This window comes from Coloeus monedula (assembly GCF_965178545.1).
Source record: "Coloeus monedula genome assembly, chromosome: 2".
Classification (NCBI taxonomy): domain Eukaryota; kingdom Metazoa; phylum Chordata; class Aves; order Passeriformes; family Corvidae; genus Coloeus; species Coloeus monedula.
The window spans coordinates 36789020-36812717 of NC_138782.1; the positions used below are offsets into that span (position 1 = coordinate 36789020).

The 23698-nt window shown below is 37.2% G+C and overlaps 1 protein-coding gene across 1 annotated transcript in view; it reads right to left on the reverse strand.

The window, feature by feature from the left end:
• SMYD3 (SET and MYND domain containing 3) overlaps positions 1 to 23698 on the reverse strand; it is a gene marked incomplete at both ends in the record, with an annotated part of 395652 nt that overhangs the window by 78276 nt on the left and 293678 nt on the right. The window contains one exon of the mRNA XM_082277060.1: positions 1976 to 2043. Within this exon, the coding sequence (XP_082133186.1) occupies positions 1976 to 2043 (68 nt within the window). The remainder of the gene's footprint in view (positions 1 to 1975; positions 2044 to 23698) is intronic.

The window sequence follows — 23698 nt, forward strand, 5'->3', positions numbered from 1 at the left end:
TATTTCACATTGGGAGAAAATGGAGTATACTATGTCCCAAAGCCAAAGAACTCGGTGTACAGAGTTGAAAGAAGAAACATGGCCATTGCCTCTGTTTTACACATATTTTGGCCCAGCCTCTGTTCTTGTGGGATGTGACAGCTGGGGCAGCACAGCTCATTAGGGAGCTGCTGGCACTCTCAAGACACCCACACTGCCCAAATACACGCTTCTGTCTCTCTGAAGGAGGCTGTTAACAACATCTGCTATATACTTTTGAGTCATGTGTTTCCTTAGCTGAGAAACAACTGGCTTTACCAGGCAAACATTTCTGCTGTAGCAGAAATGGGGTTGATGGTTCTTTCTTTATGGGAATGACCCGTTGAAAGAATAATTCTGGCATTATCAGCCTGGAAGAAGAATTTTTGGCTTATTCAGGTCCTGGATGCATTTATAGTCTTGTCTGCCTTATTCAGCAACTAAAAATCCCAAATGTTGTTGGCAAAATAGAGGATGTTGCCAAGGGTCAGAGCCCTGCACCAAACCATGTTTATTTAGTTTTTTGACTCTTAGAGCAGGTATCGACAAGGGCCTGACTCTTTTGATATCCCTTCTGGCCTAATAAAATATCTGTGGCTAATCTCCTCAAGAACCCACTGGGAGAGTATCCATTACGCTTATTGTGAGATCACTGGGCACACTCCCAAAGCTGCTGGCAAGGTGATGCAGAGCAGGACCACCATAGGATTTTACCTATTTTAAAATATATTGTGATGCTGAAGCTATCAAGCCATACAACAATATACAATCTCTTAATAAGGCTAAATAAAGAACTTTTAATTAAATTTCATCTCATGGAGACACTAGTGGGTTTGATGACAATTCTGTCTGGAAGCATATGAATTCATTTGGAAGGACATTTGCCCAGGACTTGTAAACCACAGATTTAAGTTCACAATTTCCCCAGCTTTTTTGCTATAGCAAAACTCAAACTGCTCTCAAGTGACTTGGGAAAGAGTCTCTTGCATTCCTTGGCAGTGCATTATCATTGAACATAGACAGACACTTTCTTCACAGTTAAGGGCTTTTTTTCAACCAAAAGCAAACATTTCCCTAATAATAATGCTCCAAAATCATATTTCATTTTTCTCAAGTATTGTTTTTATTCCATTATGAAATCAAATTACTGTTTTGCACTTTTCATGACACTAATTCCCACATCCTCCTAACCAGCTTTTCCTCATCTTTACTACAAGGCAGGCCTCAAGATATTAAGTGTCCTTAGTCATATCTTACATATGACATTAGTAGGAAAAGAAACAACAGTGACAGGCCCACTGAGGTATTGACAAACATAATTCAACCATGCATTAAAAAAAAAAATTAGATGGTGAAATGTAATTTTAAACTATACATACTAATTTTCCATATTTATGATTACAGGTTAATAATTCTATGATGATAAAACCTTCATTGGTACATACTTCTTACCTAGTACAAATAAGAAACAATAATAAGAAATTCAAATATTAACATCTATCTCTTAAGGGACTTATTTTTTCACCTTACTGGTTTCTTTGTTATGCTAATTTACTTATAAATATATCAATCTTTTTCTTTTAATTACTAATTCTGAAGGCTCTCAGGTGCAAAATATCTTTATTCTAAAGCATCGCTGAACAGGTTTCCCTTAACTAGTCCCAGTCACACATTCTTGGTGTCAGCATTTATTCTTACTTAGAAAAGACTACCACCTCCATAAAAATAAAATATAAAGATGTATACTATTTAAACTGTTTTAATGCTGTAATCAGGACTGTGAAGAATGTTTTCAACTAGATCATATTTTTTTACTCTCCTTTAATTAATTTCCATTTCCCAGTTTCTCATTTAGACATGTTACCTGCTGCTTTGATGCCCCTTACAGCTACCTTGGAAAAAAGGAGAAAAAAACTGACATAGATTTTGCCTGTGAATGAAACAGTGTCCACAGTACCTGGGATACAGGCCAACACCAACATCCTGCATCTCTCCATTACTGATGGTGAAACAGTTACAGGTCACCTGTAAAAACAAGGGAAAAAATCCAGGATTACCAGAATTATTTGGAAACCCCATACTCAAGTGAAAAAAACCTACCAAAATAAAATGAAGGGGCAAATGGTAACTGGATGGGAAACATTCAAGACCAACACTGGTACTCTTTCATTTTAGAGCAATCACATCTGGGACACGCTCTCCTGTAAAACTGCTGTCAATTAAAAGCAGAAATGTTAGTATCCTGCAAAAATGTGGGGTTAAACACATGCAGGGCCCTACTTTCCTGTCCAGAGAAGGAAAAAAAGCCACCCTACACAGAGCCTGAGAAGCTCAGCCCAGAAACAACCTAACAGATGACTACTGATGAAGAGTGGCTGTTTCCATGAGGGGTCTCTGCTGATGCCAGGCTGTCACAGCACCTTTTAATGAGTAGCAATGGAACCCAAAGAATATATATGGGACAGTTTCGAAGTAAATAGCAGCCTCAATTGTGGCAAACTGATACAGGCACAAATAAATGCAAAGACTGTGCAATAGTGTACCTTTCACATTATGGGTATTTTAGTTTGCATGTAGAAGATCCAATAACAAAACATGATCGAATTGCAATTCAAGAGAAATACAACCTTTTCTTTAATTTCAAATATTCAGATTGTAAGTATATTGTTCCTTTATACAGTCTCACACAATTAAAGTGGTTTTAGAAAAGAATGGGGAAGAATGGAAGATTCCTGTAAGCAGATATAGTCCTACCCCAAACTATGAGACTGAGCTTTTTTGGTGTTCAAGATATATCAACACTTAGCAAATGATTAACAAGTATAACTTTCATGTTCTTAAAAAAAAAAACCAACAGAACTCAATTGTGAGTGTATTTTTAAAATATTTGATTTTTGGGAAAGAGCGGGTTTTGAGGTTTTTTAATTTATTTTTTAGATATGTTGGTCAATGACATGCTAATATCTTATTTAGAAAAATACTGCATGATACTGCATATGAAAGAAAAGTCCCAGGTCTCTTCTTCTAGCACTGGATTATTAATACCGTTAATTCTCATTAGAACAGAAAATGAGTAAGAGTAGGATTTGGCAGACATGGAAATGAGATTTGAAAGTTGCAGTTTTATCCACAGAGTAATTGTCCAGAACAGTAAATGCACACCTATGTTTTAAAGAGGTATGCTGAACAATTTAATAGTATAACTTATCCTATAAATTGACAAATTATTATTTATGAGAGCATTAACCATAAGGTGAAAATGAAATCCTCTTTAAAAATTTCTCATAAATTCTGACAGCAACATTAATTTAAATAAATGTACGTGCAGTAGGGCATGTGTTTTTTGTAAACTGTTAAACAATACTTTGATTAGTCTATTATTTATGTAACCCATTCAAATGTTCCCTATCAATTACCAAAATCATACATCTTAATTATTTCTTTCCTGCTGACGTTGGATATAAAGTGTCAGACAACTTCTGAGCAAAGATTAGTCCATTTCAAGTGGCAATTATCCTGGTTCTAAAAATATTGACTTGATTTTGGTATTTATTGAAAAAATAATGCCTTCCAGGTAAAATAGAAAGAAAGCCAGCTTTTGTGAGCCTTAACTCTCTCTAACAGATCATAAAGTAGCAGAGGTCAAACATCTCTTAGAAACAAATTAACTCCTCTTTCTTGCAAATCTCTTATTATTACCATAACATATTTATATTAATATATTGAATTTTGATCATCATAGAGTTATTGAGACTGTTTAATCATTTTCTATTAAAGTTACGTATTCTATTATGCGAAAAGTTGAAAAGTTTTACACACAGAAGTCACAATAGTTTTACTTCTTTATTTTTGAAACATGCATTAGTTTTTTTATGCCAGGATAAATGCAAAGAAATATTTGAAATGAATGAATATGTTGAGATTCAGACATGAAGAGCTACTTTTGATAGTAGTTCCCTGTAAGGCACTTTTTAACCTCTCTTAGATATTTTCATGGTATGCACGTGCATCTCGATATCCCAGTGAGGCAATGAAATGCCATCTAGTTTATAATTATTTGCAGTTTCAAATACAATAATGGGAATCCAAAGTATACAGATCTAAAAAAGTATTTAAATACATAAACACAGGCAGAAGCCTAACTGGTCCCATGAATTCTGAGCTATATGATTCAGTGCACAATCCTACCAGAGGCATAAGAAGTGTTAGGTGCTATGAGGTTTTTTTAACCTCCTAGAAGACAATCTTTCCCCCCCTTTTAAACTCAGGAATGGAAAAAATCCAACAGTGACACCTGTGTGTACTACAAATAGTAACCTTAGTAATGGCTGCTTTCTGTGCTCAGCAAGTGGAGAGAGAGGAACTGAGATAGAGTGGTGAGAGGAGGAAGATCTCACCATTCACAGTGTGAGAAACTATGATACAATGACAATCCTTCGTAGACAGTTAGCAGCCTACAACAGGTATAAAATATGAAATATTCATAGTCTGTCACTATATGGTTGGTTTTTTGTTCTCTTTTAGATTTGTTAGAAAGTTTCTAAAACTCTACCAAATCACCTCTATTGTGTAAATAGAAATCACACTTCTATTTACACAAACTTTTAGGATGTTTTAAATATGAGTTAAATATCTGTTCTATCACGGCGAGTTATGAGATTTTGAAACAAGAGTTGATGTTGTAGACCACAACTCCCAAGGAACAAAAGGAAGATGGCATTTTTTTTAGAGAACACCCAAAGAAAAATAAGTTTTCTTAGCTTCCCAAAATTCACAGATGTAGCTCAAATAACAGCAAAATCTGGAGTATCCAGTGTTGCTGCAGGAGAGCATGGGTATGCTGCTTGTTCCTGAGGCAATTGTTCACAGATCAAAGCCTGCTGGGACTGGAAGTTAACTAACTCTGTTTCCAGGGGAAATAAAACCCAAACACATAAAGCCAAGGCAAAACAAATGTTTTTCTCATGCATCACAGTATTTCTTTCAAGTTTCATGGTTACCTTATGCTATTTTTTTCTGCCTTAACTGACCCGCATTATTCCTCATCCTACAAGCAGGTTCTGATTCTATGTGATCACAGATTTTAAAATAAGAAAAATAAACAATTCTCAGCAATTGAGTGCTTCAATAGCTGTATTATTCCATACAAAGGCATGTCCCTTGTCATCTTAACTCCTGCAGAATCATTTATCTCAGTAATTTAATTTGTGCTTGTCCCTTCTGATTCCTCTAAAAATTCCTCTCTGTCCAGCTACAAAGCACTAAGGCAGTATATCCACATATAGAAACACAACCAAGTATTCGTAGACTTTGTTATACCAGCAAAGAAAGAAAATTGCCATATATTTCAGAACTTCAAAGTGCAAAGACAAATTCCTTGCTATTTCTAAAATTTCTGAAAAAAACACATCTCCCAGCATGACAACCGAGGGAAAATTCTCAGGGGGGAGTCACAAACTTTTCAAGCCTCCAAAATGCAAAACTTCCAAATATTCTAGATCTCTCAAGGTTTATCATCACCAGAGAGCTCTAGTCTATAACCTAACAGTTTATAGAATCGCTTCATAGTGTTTGAGCTGGCTCCATGGCAATAAATCCGGCAAGTTTATTTAAAAGAAGCTGCTTTTTGAAACAACCAACAATAGTATATAAACTGACTGAATTAAATAAAAAGATTTGATCTTTTGAGGCTGCACATATTTTAGAGAAGTACGCTGTACTCAGTAAGGTAACACAAGCAGAAAACAATGAGTAAACCAGCTTTACTGACTGGCCAATACTCTCAGGCATAGCCTGTCACCAAACAAAAATTATCGCAACCTGTTAAATATGATTTTCTCTCTGAGTGACTAATGAAAACTCTGTAAATTTACCCCATAAAGTGGTCACTGTTCTCAAGATGTCTAAAGCTACTGTCTGAGCAATCTCTGTCAGACTCAGAGTCTAGTGGACAGCCATGATTTATTTCAGTGTTTGCATTTGACAGAGTACAGAGGCTTCAGTTCAGTAACTGAATTTGCTTTTAGTTCAGACCTCATGCATATAGCTTTATACTGAGGATTTGCCTTCGGGTTCAATAAAGCAGAGTTAGACTTGATGGCAGGACATTCCAGATTTGGAATTTCAGACACTCAGACAATGAACACATCAATAAGGGAGTAAGGGAAAGAAAACAAATCATTATTGGCTAACGCTGCACTGATCAAATTACAAAAAACAAGGGTAATAATCAATCATTTTGTCTCCACGTGTTCCTATTACTGCAACACAGGGAGGCAGCTCTTATAACACATGTAAGAAACCCTCCCAAGGACTTCCAAAGGGTATATTGCACTGAGAGGGTCAATATAATTTTCAGCTCTGATATACAATGGCTCCAGCCATCGCTGTAAACAGTGTGTTACAGCTGGTGTATTCTCATCCACCACCAGGAAGAAAGCCATAACGAATCCTTTTTCTCTCTAATTTATTAACCCAATGTAATGTAGATTTAAAATATATATTAAAAAAGCCCTTTCATGGATTATTAAGTTTCTCATTCAAACCAAAGCTGCCTGGGTATCACTGGTCATAGCCAAATATTTAACAAAAGATACCGCAACAAGTTCTCTTGTTAATCGGCTTGTCAAGAGACTCAAACACTTTTCCACGAGGAAGGGGCGAGCAGTAAATGCTATGTGAGGGGCACATTACCTCAAATGACCAAGGCATACCCCAGGGACCTTCTAGAGCCACCACATCCCACTACAGCTCTGCACTGATGGCTCTTTCCCACTTGAGGATGAACAGATAACAGGCACAGATGGTTGATAGATCTCAAATCCGCTAATGACTTCATTTGGCACACAGAGCACTAGAGCAACAGTGCTAAACCGTAATGCTCAGTATACCACAGCAGTGACAGACCTGTCAAGGCCCTGTTTTGAGTGTATTTCACTCAACTGCTTGTGCAAACAGCCCAGGACATATAGGCTTTCCATTCAGACGAGCTTCTCACTCTGAAATCTCTGCTCTGTCCATGGTGGGAAGGCATCTGCTACCTGAACACTGCACTGAAAGGAGCCCTGTAACACGGCACATTTGAAAATTAGACCTTTGTGCCTTATATATACATACATGCTTACATGTTTTCACTATATCAGGAGCTTAGAATCCAATCCTACATTGCAGTCAACTCAGGACTTACTTACTGGCTTCCATGGGAGCCACAGAAACAAAATGAGATGAAAGAAATATCAGAAAGAAGAAAATTGCTGAAGGGGTAAAAAAAGAAGATTCTTCAGTGTTTTGACAGAATCACAGAATATGCTGAGCTGAAAGCAACCCACAAGGATCACTGAGTCCAACTCCTGGCCCTGCACAAGACCATCCCCATGAATCGCACCATGGGCCCAAGAGTATTGTCCAAATGCATCCAGACAGAAATCAAAACATATTAGAAGAATTTAGGGAAAGTTTTCTTATTTAGATACCCAGACTAAGTAAAGGGCACAAGTAGTTAACTGTTCATGATATTTGCTCAGAAGCAAAAGTGTGCTGCAAAACCATGACAATTGAAGAATTTGTTTCACACCTTGACTGAATTCACAAGTATTTAACTTTACTTCAAAGACTTCCTATTAATCTCTTGTGCCAAAGCATCAACATTTTGGCTGAGTGAAAGACTGCTGTTACTGCAGAGCTAGTTACAACAAGGATATGCATTTCCAACTGCTTTCTTAGCTCTTCATCTCAAACCTTTGGACATCTTTCTTCACATCAACTAACAGTATTTCAGGCCTTTTTTGCTATCCTGGCACATGAAGTTTTCTGATGAGTGTGCAGAACACAGGTATCCCTTGCAGAAAGCCTGTCACCACCTACAAGACAGGAGACCAGAAATTCAGCCTGACATTAACAGATAATTTAGTGCAAGTGTGCTTCAGGCAATCCCTTTACAGTACTCAGCTAAGTGGTGCAATTTTGATTGAAATGGAATGAAAATAGGTCATGGCAAATTACCTCCTCTCTCCTTAATCCCACACATACTTCTACATACCACAGTCTTTCAAATAAAAATATTTATCTATGCAGCTAAATATATTTGATTACTAAGAATTTCAAAGCCGTCATTACTCGGACAAATGTTATGTTTGCTATGGGCACCTTTTTTTTTTTTAAACACGTGCAACATGTAGTTATGAACCTGGACTTGAAAAGGTAAAGCTTGAAACATGCAAAATTATTGCACTCTTAGCATAAAACAAAATATCTTGAAGTTTTGTAGGACTCCCATTAAAAGTTTTGTGCAACCTTTTCACAAGTTTTCCTCTGACAACAGTCAGCAAGTCTCATGTTCCCCTTGGTGAAATTCTAGCTTTTACCCAGCTCTGTAAATGTTATTATCGTTCCTGCTTTTTGGAACAGAACTGAAATGCATCTATTTCTGGAGCAGAACTGGAGAGTGGGAGCTGCAAAGTCACTAATGGGTCACATTATAGTACGCTTGCAGCATTTGCCATTATTAATTGGAGTGGAGTAGGAGCACGACGTCCTTCTCTTCATCTTCATTTTCCTACTGCTAACTCCGCTCCTGTGAAATGGGGCAGAGTTATTAACTTGATTTCAACAGCCACTGCATGCCCAGTTATTGAAAACACACTGCTTGCTTATGAATGGAATCAAACTTCATGGGCATCCAGGAGTCATTAACTGATTTTGTATTTGTCTTCCCATTTTGTTACAGATAGATGTTTATATGCTTTGTAATGGTATATTAAAGAAAAAAAAAGTTGGACTTAATATGAATAATTAGGGTGAGATTCAGCTACAGATGCTTGTATGAATATTACATAGGCAAGCAAAACATTAATGAATTACTCTTACATAACTTCAGCTAATAACACGGGTGGAATAAAGTACTATATACCACCTCCTTCCATTACCCAGATGATTTCCTCCTACCAAATTGCTAAGCAGTTCAAGATAGGTGAGAGGAATTCTAACTTAAATATTTCATTGTTTGATGACTTTATTATCACAGAGGCAATATACTTGTTACTGCTTTTGGAGGTGCTTGCTGAGCTAGACCTTCAAGTATATTTACCTCTTGAAGTTCATCAACCATAAGTCTTTGGATTTGGTCTGCTTGGCTTAATGGAATTTTTGCCTCTTTTTTCACTCTTCTCTTCTCTTCTCTTCTCTTCTCTTCTCTTCTCTTCTCTTCTCTTCTCTTCTCTTCTCTTCTCTTCTCTTCTCTTCTCTTCTCTTCTCTTCTCTTCTCTCTTCCTCACTCTTCAGCTATTGCACAACAATATCTTTTCTACTGGGGGGAGCGGATAGGGAATATACAGGCATTATATAGGCAATATAACAAACTTTTTTCACACCCTCACTTTAAAATTGTTTCCACCAGGAAGTTTCTGAAAGCACAAAAGCTGAGAATGTTCGAAGAGAAGAAAATTTCAAAAAGGGTAGGAAAAAAAAGAAACATCTCTTCCAAAATGTAATGGCATGAAATGAGTACTTTTAAATCCTAAAAACTTAAACAAATGTAGATAAGTGGCTTGAGTTTGAAACTTCTTCTAAAATGAGCAACAAAAACCATTAAACTTGATTAATTTAGAAACATGGAAACCATTTTTTAGGAAAAAAATCCACTTTTTTAAAATTTCTTTTTTATATGCAGCATGTGGTTTTTGAACCAGCACTAATCTCACTTTGCTGCTTGACTTACAACCTAAAACAGAGACGACTGGGGAGTTTTAGAACTGAACCTAAGAGTGTTTTTCTCTTTTAGTATGGTGATAAGAAATACACAGAAACCCCATGTGGAAGCATACGACAACAACAATCTGCCTGTTGATCACTGACAAGCAAGGCTAACCAAAACCTGCTTTGCTTTGTAGTAACCAAACAAAATTTCAGGCTCTTATAATGTTAGTGCATTGAAGCCCGAAGGAACACTGATACTGCTGCCAGTTCCTTCCATTTTTCTTATGCTTTTTCTCTATAGGTAAACTAATATTGCTTTTCTTTTGACATACAGCTTTATCAAAAGGAATAAGTATTGTTCTTTTCATCATATCGATAAAGCAAAAAAAAATTATATATTTAAAAAGGTTTTAAGTTACTTAGCTATTGTTTATTTTCCAGTGTATTCCTGGGTGACATTACTACTTCTACAATCAGGACGTCAGACATATCCTTTTGTAAATGTATCACCTTTTGTGGTATAAACCCCTTTCTATCCATTAAAGGTATTTGGAAATCAAGAATTTCCAAATAAGACAATAGGAATCATGTATTATGTTCTTCCAGATAGTTAACAGTCAAATATCTTCTGAGAGCAGGTCATTTAAATTGTGTGTAAAAGTATAATTTGCCAATTATATGAGCTGTTTGCAAAATGCCAGTGTAGAATATCTTAAATAAAATACTCTTCTTTTAAAGTTTTTAAACACTTGGTTAGCATATGCCTGCAGAATGTTTTTTGCTCACTCGTAGACCTTCCTTCCACAGGAATGTGTATGAACAGCGCTGTCAGATACAATGACTGATGCTAGTGTTCCATAGCAGGTGATGTGTCTGACGCAGGCTAGGCCTGTCCAGGGACAGCAAAAAGGAGTGCAGTACCACCTGGTATTAATCAAATATATCAAGTCCAGGTGGCAATTAGAAGTTTAACAGGACAAAATAAAACTGTGAAACAAAAAGCTCACTCTGTATTCAATTCTGAAACACTGAAATACCCAGCTGATTGCCTCAATGAGAGGTCTTCTGGGGAAAAAGGGTAGTGGCCTATTGAAGGCACTGAACAGATTGCTAAGTCCAGAGAACAGTTGTAGACGTCTTCCTGATGGAAAGGGAAAACTGCTCTAAGCATGTGCACTGACACAAAAAGGTGAATATGCCCATATCAGAAAATAGCAGTATGATAAGACAGAATATATAACTCAAACTCAATAGAAGTACAAAATAGAACAGTATTTGACTTAAAGATGTGATGTGAGGCATAGAACAAATTAAAGGTAAAGCAGTAAATTTAAGGCCTCTATAACTCAAGCACTCTGTATTCAATGAGTTCTTGGATTTCTACAGGATGTGTGCATTCTTAGTATCTCTGAACAATCAACTCCCCAAGGGTTTCCAGCCAGCATTTATTTTGTATCTCTCTATTTTGGGGCTATTTTTTCAAACAATGCTATGATCAGGAAACAGTTGAAATAATTCTGAGTTTGGAATTTCATAACACTTGGACACATCTCAACACAGCTCATACATGTCCAGTTACAATGAGATACAGCTTTTGTGCTGATGCTGCTCCTTTTCTCATTCCCCCAGTGCTAGTCCAGCATTCTTGGATGATCCTATTTGATGACAAACCATGGTCAGTCAATGATGTCTAACAGTACCAAAGACAATTTGCAAGCATTCTCTGCTATATTTGACAGGAGTTAAATAAAAAAAAAAAAAAAAAACCCAGTCCTGCTCTGTGGTCCTGGTCTCCTTTGGACCACAGGGTGCACGTGGCACCCAGGACCTAAATGAGAACATTGCAGAGCTGTATTTCTCAGGCCAGGGAGAGGGATTTTGCTTGAAAGGCTCGGGATGCTACAACCTGGTCCAATCAGAAATGACTGAATAGTTGGTACTAAGTTACAGGAAGCCCCTTTCACAATTTGCTTGGATTCCTTTGTGACTTTTGAAAGTATTAGTAGAAAATAACTGCTTTTTATGCCAAGAGAAGGGACCATGTACATATATTGGGTGGTTACATGGGAACAAGGCTTTCAGAACCCACAATGCCTGTACTCCATAAACTAGTATCCAGAAACACCATCCCATCCATCAGAATTCCTTAGCAGAAGGCCATTATTTCAACAAAACAGAAAATTCACAGCATATTGTTCTACCTACAACTGACTAGAATACATTTTCCTTTGAAATAGTATTTTTCTTTATTGTACCAGATTAGATGTAGCCATTATACAGATTTTCCTCATTGTTACTATACACTATTACTATTTAGGAATAAACACACAAGACTTAGAGGCAGCATTAAGCAACACCTCCATTTGAGTAAGAGCCACAGAGAAAAGGAAATGTACAATTTAATGCAAATTAAGCTCAAACACAGAACTCCAAGTCAAGGAACATCTAGCAATGAGTTGACAAAAGCACTGTAAAATAGCTAGATATAGAGTAGCACAGTTAGAATCATAGCTTGCAGAAAAAGTCAGGAAAAAGCTGAGCTTCTATGTATGCTTCCTACTTAATGAACTCTCTTAGGGTACACAGACTGTAAATTTGTGAGAAAATGGTCAAATAATTGCATTATTTGATTTTTCACTTGTAACGGGAGAAAAAAAAAGTATTTAATTTTTAAAAAGTCTCTACCAGATACCTTGGAAATAAAGGAAGGTTGTACAAACACTACATTGAGCTCACAGTACAAATGCTTGTGGGTAGCTAACTAAAGTTCACAGACCTGTATGTAATTGCTGTCTACAGGAAATACTTGTGTTAGCAAAAGAATTTTCTCCCCACTCCTTCACCTTTGCCCTTTCACAAACTCAGCAGCAAAGAAACCTCCTAAGAGCATTTCTGTGATGAACAGGGCTTTCCCCACCTCTACAAGATGAACTAAATCTAACAGTCAGAATCTGTCAACTTCTCAGAAACATGCTTTTAGCAACTATTCATTGATAAAGAATATACCTTTGTACAAATAAGCTTGAAACAAAATAATCCACTCCCTGTTCGTTTATCTTTGTCTAAACTCCACGTGGTTTTTTTTGAAGCTTGCAACACAAGTAAGAGCACAAAATTTGCACTTATTTTAATGTAAATTGGCAGTGACTTCAGTGGCACCAGATGAGTTACGCAAAACAACAAGGTAGGAAGAAAGTTCATAAGGTGAGCCTAAAATAAAATTTCTCTGAGCACTGAAATTGAGTGATCTAATTCCATGTGGTTAAAATTCTGCACATTTACGACAAAAAAAATCTTCGATATCAAAAGTCTACAAACTTTGATTTGCTTAATTCCTAACACAACATGTCCCATGTTAACATTAAATAATAAAATAAAAATCAAAAATTTCTTTTTTAAAACCAACACAGTAGATGTGATACATTAGATAGTATAGTATATTGAATAGTGAAACATGGAAGTTGAGCAAACATTTTTAAAAATAACATGCTATTTTTTTTTTCATTTTTTTCCCTGACCTTGAGATACCTTGAAAGGCACTGAAACTGCATTTATCAAAAATGCTTGTGTTTTCCCAGCACCCAAATGATATATTGCCATTTACAAAGTGCCACTTACTGCCATAACAATACATTTTTTCATGGGAAAGTGACACTTTTGCCTATGAACAAGTATCAAAGTTTCTTTACAAGAAAAGTTGTATAATCTCCCTTATATATGCAAGACCAGGAAAGTAATTACCAGTGTGTATCCTGGAAAGCTGATGCTTTCTTTCAATTTTCTTTATGTTACAATTTTTAAGTTAAGTCAATAATTTTCATAACCTAGATTCATGATACCAGAAGTTTTAAGAACATGACCTCTATATTTCAAAGTCCCAACATACACTCTGTTCACTCAGAAAATGACAATGGTAGTATGTTATACATTCCAAGGCTGAGAGGGCTGTGATGCATTTACAAAACTAACAAAATATTTACAAAATACCCCTTTGAATCACAACACTCTCCTAGTGTTTCATGATATTTTTTTCTGATTCACTCTCAGCAAATCCTTATCTACAGTTTTCATACTCCCTAATTTGAGCTTTTTTCTCCATTTTGTGCAAATCTGATCTTTACATGTACCCAAGACAAGAAAACAGTGATTTCAGCAAGTGATGAGGAGCAGCTGGCATTTCTATTACACCTGACAAAATGCAGGGTGACAGCAAAGAACATAATCATTTTTGGTCACAACAACTGTAGTAGATCCTAGTGAATTCCTCACCCCACCTCCAAATGAAAACTCCAAATTTACACCACAAAGCTCTCTTGTAATCATCCCAGAACTAAAGAAAGTGCAAAATTGGATCAGAAATACGAACTACAAGGCACAAGGTTATTCAAATCTACTGCTGCATTTCTCCTACACATTATGATACCAACTCCCCTCCTTAGGTTTATACTGTTTTTTATACAAACATCATGCCAAAATCCTACATGCCAAAATCCATTCTTCTCTGGTGAATTAGGATCTTTAAAATTGAGTATTCGGCTATGATTATTTAAGAATATATTTTCCTTTCATTTATGACTTGTCTCTCATCTGATTTGGCTGCATATGAAAATTTTACCTTTAAATTGTTATACTTTCATGCATAGAATGAGGTAAAAATACAAAGTAATTCCAAAAACCAAGACATTTCACCCTAAGGAATCTTTCATGATACAATAAGAATTTAAAACAAAAATTACAAAATCACACTAGGTAAGTTTTCATTGTTAGTTTTTGTTATGAGAGCCATATGAGAACAAAGTATATTCATTCCTTTTTCCGCCAATGTGGAAATAATTCTCTTGTTTACATGTTATGACAGAAAAGAGTAATTTATTCCATCAATTCCTGTTTAAGTTACAGTTAAAATGTATTTTTTAAGTATTTTACATGCTTTGCTACTTTTGGCCATTCATCTAATATATAAATCAGCTGTGTGAAATTGTAAAATTGTAACCTTTAGGTCTTATAACAAGACTCCATAATATCAAGCTTTCAAATACCAAACACTTCCCTGGTTTTGGTTTGGTTTTGGTTTGGTTTTGGTTTTTGTGTTGTTTTTGTTTGGTTTGTTTGTTTGTTTTTAATCCTAACAAAAAAAAATTTTTTTTGAAAGTTTGAATCATGCTCTAGCCTTTGCAGCCAGTCTTTCCAGACTGAGTCCAACTGTTTTTCGATGGACAGTCAGTAACATGACCTCCTCAGTGAAGCTGAAACAGGTGCCCCTTTTCATTGGCAAAGCTCTTACTAGACATGAACAAAGTACTTATCTTAAACTTCACTGTTACTACTTTTTTGACATTTTATTCTCACTGTGATAGCACCACATCGAAGAATCTATTGAGCTATTACTGCTTGATGGATCTTCTAAATCTGTTTTTCAGATTGTGTAATATATTGAAACCAAATATGTGAAAATTATCCTTTAGGATGAAATTTAGACTTCTCTATCTGTTTCTCAAAACTACATCTCCAAACCTTGAGTTACATGTCCATGATTTTTAACAAAGAAGATAAGAAGCAGGAGAAGAAAAAGTAACAAACACTATAAAATGACTGAATTAATAAAGAAAAATAAAATAGAGCCCAAAACTACATGAGGTGATGTATTCAAAACCAAGATCAAACAGCTAACTTGCTTCTTAGTTAGTACTTATTAACAGTCTGTGGATACTGTGTAAAGGAGAGAATCTGGCAAAATACAAGTCAAGGCTAATAGTGCTTAATTTCCTCCACCAGCAGCTCAAATGTGTTATGATATGCAGACTGCAACAGAATATAGGTAGAGTTTTGTTTTAAAAATTATGGCACAACTTAATTCACTCAGTAGTTCTAAGCAGCAATCCAGCTCAGACACAGTACTTACCTGGAAGTGCCTGCTGGTGTGATCTCAAAGGTGTCAGTGTGGCAGTCAATGGCCAGCAGTAGTTTTTGCCTCTGCACATAGATGCAGGGCTGAATTCAACTCGCTGAAACTGAAGCTTCACCTGCCCATGGTTCTCAAGGTCCCTGGCTCCAAGGCACACTCATCAATTCATAAAATCTGTCTCTTATTAACTAAGGAGTTCATATCAGTGGGACAACTGGGGGCTACATAAATCATATGCCTTGCTTTGGAAAGGGGGCTGCAGAAACACTGGAGTCCATCGACTGACACCATAGTACCTGGTCAGCATCTATCACTTGGATATTGCACTGTCAATTGTCTAACATAGGAATGACTGAACAAACGAGTACTGACACGTTGACCACAGAATTATTCTCTTCTGCTGCTTTACAAGTAAAAAGGTTCAGATTGTCACCTACCTTTGTACGAACTACTCAGTCATTTGATGATGGAGAAACAAATCTCCATGCTTTGCTCTTGTTTTAGAAAGAGATCATGCTCATGCAAGCACTTACAGAGAAGTTTTGTTTTCAGCTGAGCTTTCTCAATAACCTCAAAAGGGTGGCTCACATGTTACTGCTGCCCTTTCTTATCTGCCTCAGTAAGTCACCCTGCAAACCTAGCCCCATGAAAGGCTCATCCATTCACTTAAATATTGCTATTTCAGTTGTGTTACATGGCTTACTGTGTCTTAAGTCCCATCAGTGGGACTACCATAAGAAAGGAAATGTTAACCTTAAATTTATTTTTTATTGAATACACATATGATTTTCATGCAGAATCTGGCCATTGGGAGGATTCCTGAGGCAGAATAGCCAGCACCAATCCCAGGATCTGTGCATGAGATGGGAAGAAGACAATTACAGATGTGCTGGGTGACTTTTTTACATGCTTCTTATTAATAAATATGTCACTGAGTAGTACTTGACAATACTTAATGAAATGAATGCAGAAATCTTTTACCAGTGGTAACATTTTAAAGTGAGAAATCAAGTGAAGAACACTTGGTCTTGATAACTAAAAGATGATCTGTTCCACAGTACTTCCCTAAGACTGGATAACAACAGCCAAGGTCAGGAAAGCTGATCAGGCTTTAGGAGATCTGCATCACTACCAGTATGTGGGAAGACAGAAGCAGGGATGTTTTAGTCAAAACAAAAAATAATGACTGAACTTTTACATGAAAGCCATTATTTAAAAAGCTTTATTTATACAAATCTGACACATCTATTCCAAGACATATAAAATGACAATTGCAAAATAAACCTCACTGATATTTACTTATTCAGACTTCTCTCTGGAGATCTGTGTGCATGACTATGAACATACTCCCATGCCACTTCATGTGTATGTCTAAAAAATGAGATGTTATTTAACAATGTGGTCTTTGGCAGAAGTTAGCTGTAAAGCCACACATTTTGCAAACCAAGTGTCCATAGTAATTAACTGCACAATAACTGAGCTTAGATATTACCAATTTCAAAATCATTCACAAATAAAAATGCTACATATTTAAATCAATAAACATCTGAGCCTGTTCATTCCCTTCATTTCAACAAGCAAATAATTTTCAAGAAATCATTTACCCTCCAAAAGCAGCTTTTGTCTTTACTTTTGGAATCCCTGATAGCAGATTATAAATCTGTCAAAATTCATTTAAAATCAGCTCAAGCCTTTAATTTTTGTTGTTGCTGTTTTTGAACTTCATAAGCCAACCATGAACAAGGTAGTAAAAATTCACACTCAAATACTAAAATTGTGGCAGTTGCTGAGTCTGCAGACATGTATGCTGACTTAAAAACTAATGTTTTTAGCTTATTGTAGTTTATTACATACATTGCAACATAGATTTTAAATGTAAATCACAATCCCAAAGACAAGATGGAAGAAGTCCTGCCCTAATACAGTAGCAATTAACAGAAAAATGAACCTCAGAAAATACTGATTCTTTACTTTTTACCCCACACAGAAATTGTCACCTAGACCATGATGAGAATTATTATTTTGGGCATAAAATTTTCTTTTCTTCTCCTGGTATCATTTAGTTATTGGAATAACTATTTTTGTTATTTTTCTTGCCTCAATTTTGGGAAGTAAAATAATTTGGGAGCAGTTAATTAGTAGGGAGAAAAGAAAAAAGTCATGCTTTTGGATATCCTCTCCTCATTGCAGCTTCTCATAAAGCTTCTTTCCTGCTTCTCACTTTGGCAATTCAGTTTTGTGACTACACGTTGAAACCAGAGTTCAGAAGGCCTGAAATACTAGGTTTTTTCCTATATATGTGTAGCTTTATATTTCTATTTGCTCAAGGACACTAAACAATGTGTAGACATTAATTAGTTAAGCGTTACAACAGCACTGTGAAGAATGGAAATGCAGAACTGAATAAAGACGTTGAATGTAACACCAAGGACACAAAGCACCTCAGCAGCAGTTTGGCATACAAAGGAATTTTAAGTCTTTGACTGTATCCAGAAGGTTTACAGTTAGAAAGAAAAAAAATCTTAATGTTATTTGAAAAGTAACAGAAGCATAAAATCCTCAACTGGAATAGGATTCCTGGCTCTATACTTCTCTGTGGCATGTGTTGAATGTGCAGTGCTGTAATACAGCTGCAGGCACAGCGTTGTTCAATGTTACGCCAGTTAAGGGGCCATGTATTATTTCATGTCTTCTGTCTTGGCTGCATGATGCTGTGAAATCAGGCAGTAGCTCCAACACACTTCTCTGGTACATTTTCAGCCTGCATTTGCCTTTCTCCACTTACGCAGATTACTGCATGGCCATTACCTGCCATTACACAGCAAACTCATCCAACAGAAATCACAAAAGGGAGCAAGACAAAGAGGAGGGAAAGAAATCTCCTCAGCAGCCAAAACCTATAAAGCTGCAGAGTGCTTTTAAAACCTCAACCACAAACCAGGAAGGGAGACCCCTGAAGTACTGGGGACAAGAGCAACCAAACAGCACAAGGAAGACAATGAGCTACTGGAGAGGGTCCAGAGGAGGGCCACAAAGATGATGAAGGGTCTGGAGCAACTGCAGGAGCTGGGCCTGTTTAATCTAGATAAGAAAAGTCTGAGAGGGGATCTCATTAATGCATATAAATATCTCAACAGTGGGTGCCAAGTGGATGGTGCCAGACTCTGCGTTCAGTGGTGACCAGTGAGAGGATGAGGAGCAACATTATCTAAAACACAAGAAGTTTCACCTCAACATGAGGAAGGACTTCTTTACACTGAGGGTGGCAGAGCACTGGAACAAGCTGTTCAGGGAGGCCGTGGAATCTCCCTCCATGGAGACATTCAAAACCCACCCACGTGTTCCTGCACAACCTACTCTAGCTGACACTGCCTTGGCAGGGGGGTTGGACTGGCTGATCTCTGGAGGTCCCTTCCAGCATTAGCTGTTCGGTGATTCTGTGATATGCCAGGGCATGAGAGGCCGCACGACCCACCTTGTTCCCTTGCTGCCAGGCCTTCACCACCCCTACGCTGCAGCTGCCTTGACAGTGCCATGCTGCCTCTCAACACGCACAGCACCGACAGCGAGGGAGCGGCTGCCGTGGGGAGCAGCTTTCCTGGGCCCTGACAGGCAAGGGGAGCAAGTGGCAGCAGCGGGGGCTGCCAGGTCTACACCCTCAAACATGCGTGATCGTTTCAGGCCAGGAAGGCACCCAGAAAATACACCCAGCACTAAAGTTGTCAGGCTCCAAATTCAATACAAAACCGAACACAGCTGGTGTGCTTTTTGTTTGCCCTGTTAGCACTCATACTTTCCAAACACTTCTGACTTGGGGTCTAAGAAGGTCTGAGTTGGCTCCTGTCTCCTAGTGAGCTGAGAAAGTCACTTGTCCCCCAGAATGGGGACTCCCCAGGAAGGGCCCTTGCCAGGAGACAGGCACCAGGAAGCCCTGAGGCTGTCGGAGCACAAACGTGATAGAGCTTCTTGTCAGTGCCCGGCAGGCACCAGCGGGCTCTGGCCTGTCCCTGCCCTGAACCCCCCATGCTGACTGTGCACAGGGCCAGTTTACACGATTTGCTTTCTTCAGTGAACCAGGTCATGGCAATATACTGCTATGAAAAAGATTACAGTACTTAAGACATAATCGCAACAGAAACATAATTATTCCAGCCTGACAGCAAATACTTTCTGTTCCTCCTCCCCCCATTCCATGACAGTGGAAACTCCAAAGAAAAAACTGCAGAAAGCAGCTTTAGTGTAAAACTAGTAAGTAAACAGATGCCTTCAAAACACGTGTGACAAGAAAACCAGATTCTGGAAGAATTTAAATTATTTTCTTTCAATGAAAGAAGAAAATGTGAAAAGATCTAAAAGGTTATCTTCCCCCTTCCCCTTCTTTCATGAGGAAATAGCCCTCAATAGACAAACTTTTGCTGTGACACAAGAAAAACAGTGTCATCAACAGTGTATTTTCCAAAATTATACTCTTGTCTGTACATTGAAAGCATGTGCAGTTTCTGGCCCCAATACAAGTTATCTATAATGAATTTTAGGAAAGAAAAAAAAGTGGGGTTTTTTTCTGAGAGAACCAAAACACATATAAATGGCATATATAAATGTATGTAGGAAAATAATGCATGTGGGAAAATAATGTACACATCTAGGAAAACAGTCACTGCTATTCATTTTCAGTGGACAAATATTATGAATTGTTTTTCTTGGAGTCATTGAAAGTGCACAATGAAATCTGTGCTATTTTCCACTTTAGGAGGAACAGGTTGGGATGAATGGCAACTTATTTCCTTCTGTTTTCACAGAAGGCCCCAGCTAGAGAATCTTAATTCAAATCTGTATGGAACTTTTTTTAAAAGTATGAGAAAAAATTTGGTTTCAGGCCATACACCCATTTGCTCATTTCAAAAACAATTTAAACAAATTCCTGGTTCACTGAAGCCTTCATATATGCTTTTACAGGTATTCACACTGCATATAGCCTTATGTGAATAATGCCAAAATACAAGGCTTTTTCAGGAAAAAAAAAGGCAATTTTTGTCATAAATATCATAGTCTCACTTGAAATACCAGTTTTCCCTTCTAGGATCAGTTCATAAGCCTAAGAAACAACACCAAGTAAAAGAAAAATGCAAATTCTTGCGTGACTCATGCTGCTTTCAAGAACTTTTCAGTTTTCCTGCAAGACAGTTGAAAGCAACTCTGTAGGTGCCATAAATATAGGAGTGCAAAAACATTTAGATTAGCAGACCAGACACTTTGTTCTCAAGCAAGTAAGATTTTAACCAAAGTATAGTGGTTGGTGTTAGATAGGACAGGGTACCTGAACTATGTTTTACACAGACAATATCTCTTATGGAGATTATAATCAAAAGCAGCTGTGACTCAGCCAAATGAGAGGAGAAGATCCTTCCCGGGAACAGTCAAGATAATCTGTAAACTAGATTTAACTGATGGTTTGTCAGTAAATGCTGTCTTGCAAAGTCTGAGTATTTTATAGAAACGCCAGTCTCATACAATTCAAGCACGTTTAACTTAAGCAATAGCCTTTATGAGATTTGGGGAGTTTTCTGAATTATTTTCCAGGAATTTCCTATTTGTAACTTTTTTTTTTTTTAATGAAGTCTCATTCTAATTTGGCATGAGTCAGGCACTTGGAGCTCAACCAGCCACATCACTACAAAGCACACCCAACATCACAAATACAGACATTATTCTAAAACTGCGATAAATGTTTTTAATAGTGATGCTAAACAGTCTGCATATCATACTATTGAGTTAATTTGATTTCTCAAGTCAACAAACAGCTAGAAGATGCCTGTGCTAATGTGACCGTGCTTGTTACTATTAGGACCATCCAACTTCTGAGACCCAATAGGTGCTTGTAATACTGGACAAGTTCCTCAGCTGTGCATATCAGCACAGTTCAAACAGATTTCACATGGTACTGATACAATTTTTAACAGTGAAGGATCCATCAGACAGTGACAAAAATGTAATATAATTAGGGAGGAAGTTGGTTGCTTTCTTTGTAATGTTAAATATTCTACCTAGGCCAAACTCATTTGCTGAATTCTTTTTGTCTGACATTCACTCTCATTTCTTTTTAACAGCAATCTCTGTTAAGGTTTGAATGAATTAAATATTATCACAGGAAAGAAAATGGCAAGAAGTACATGAATTGGTACTGACAGCAGTTTCATTGATAGCACTCTTTTTTACTGTACAGAAGTATATTTTACAAAATGTGGATTCTCTGCTCTGAGAACATGAAAACATAAAACCAACCAACTCTTATGTGGAAACATCAGAAAATTGATCAAATAAAAATGTAGAAGATTTATCATAGAAGTCCTTGACCTCCAAGACAGCTTTTCAAGTCAGTTAATTTCCCTTCTTGAAGTAGAACAATTTTCTTATGCTTATCTCAGACTGTGTGGGTGGATGAATGAAATCAAGCGTCTGTGAATCTCTCACAAAGATACGATGTCTCTGTTCTCAGGCTCTAACAGCATCTCTTGGTTTTTTAAACCAACATGCCCGATGAATGATACAATTTTCACCATCATTCTATATATTCAAAAGAATGTGCATAATTATTTTCTAAAAATATGCCTGATACAATCTCTGTCTAGGTTTTTAAACTGTCTAGCTGGAGCCCTACTTTGGCAGCACTCATTGTAGGATCTGAGCACTTCCCGACTATCAGTCTGCACTCTACTCCGGAAGCCTGTCTTGTCCCAAAAGCTCCCCCAACAGCACATATCTGTTTATTGTCTCATTCTGAAAATCTCCTTCTCCTGAAGATAACTCTATGGCTATGAAGAACTTCACTGACAGCCACAAAAACACTGTGCCAGTACTATGTAAGGCTAGACTGAATAAAGGAATCCTAAGTGATCATTCTGGCTCCTGCCTTGCCCTTCCTTCCAAAATGTGCCAAAATTGTATCTATATAGAGACATTGAGTAGGGAATGGCAACACTTAAAGAGACTTCCAAGAAAAGTCCACTTTAGTTACTGAATACAAAGATGTCAACATCCAACACTGTTTACTTCAGTAAACACAGCAAACTCAAAGGCAGGATACTCAAAGAGAGGATACAGAGGCTACACTGTACCCAAGGACAGAGTGTTCAGTTCCTGTACCAGAGCAACCATTCTGGCTGGTGGGCTGCCATGCACCTGCACTGAAACAGAATCTAAACCCAGCAGCAGCCTCCCACGCCACACACACATCCCTGAACAAAATTCATTTTCTGAACCATCTGAGTAAAGTGTGTGACCTTGTATTGATTCTGTCAGATAAATAAGCTTTAGATAGCTTGTGAGCAACCTCAGACTTTACCACGAAAAAAAAAATAAAACTAAGTATTTAAAAGAATAGATTTTAAGGTATGGTCAGACAATTAGGCACTGTGCAGTGACTTAAATTAGCATTAAATTAGCTACAGTTTGCCTGTCACAAAAGAGAGGCATGCAACAATCAGTTACTGCATCTCAGCTCAGAGGCAGTAACTTCTTAAGACATGCTAACTTAATAATTTACAATCATCTTTTCACAATGCTAGTTTAGATGACATTGCTTCAGCAAATAGAATACACAGGTTGCAAATGACCTGCAGGGATATTACTGTATTAGTTAAAATTCTAACAATGCAAATTAGGACAGTCCCCTAGCTATACACTCAGTCAAAAATCATTATTCTCGTGGTGCCAAATGTAGAATACCTAACATACTAATAGGGTTTTCAGAAACTGCGTGAGAATTCTTCAGAGAACCAGAAATTTGTTTAAATTATCTTTGAGATACGATATGGCACATCAGTAAAAATATAGCAGCTACCACCTTCCTGGACTTTTTTTTTTTTTTGCAGTGTCACATAAGAAGATAAAACAAAATGTAGCAAGTATAGGAAGAGAGTGATAAGGACCATGAATGAGAAAAAAGGTGTTATTTTTCTGCAATGTCCACTAATTCTTGCAGAAAAATAACTGAGAACTTGAGCACCAATTTGCCAGCCTTTGACTTGCAACACACTTCCTCTGTGGCTTTGGTCAAATCGCTTACCCTCTCTGTGACCCAGA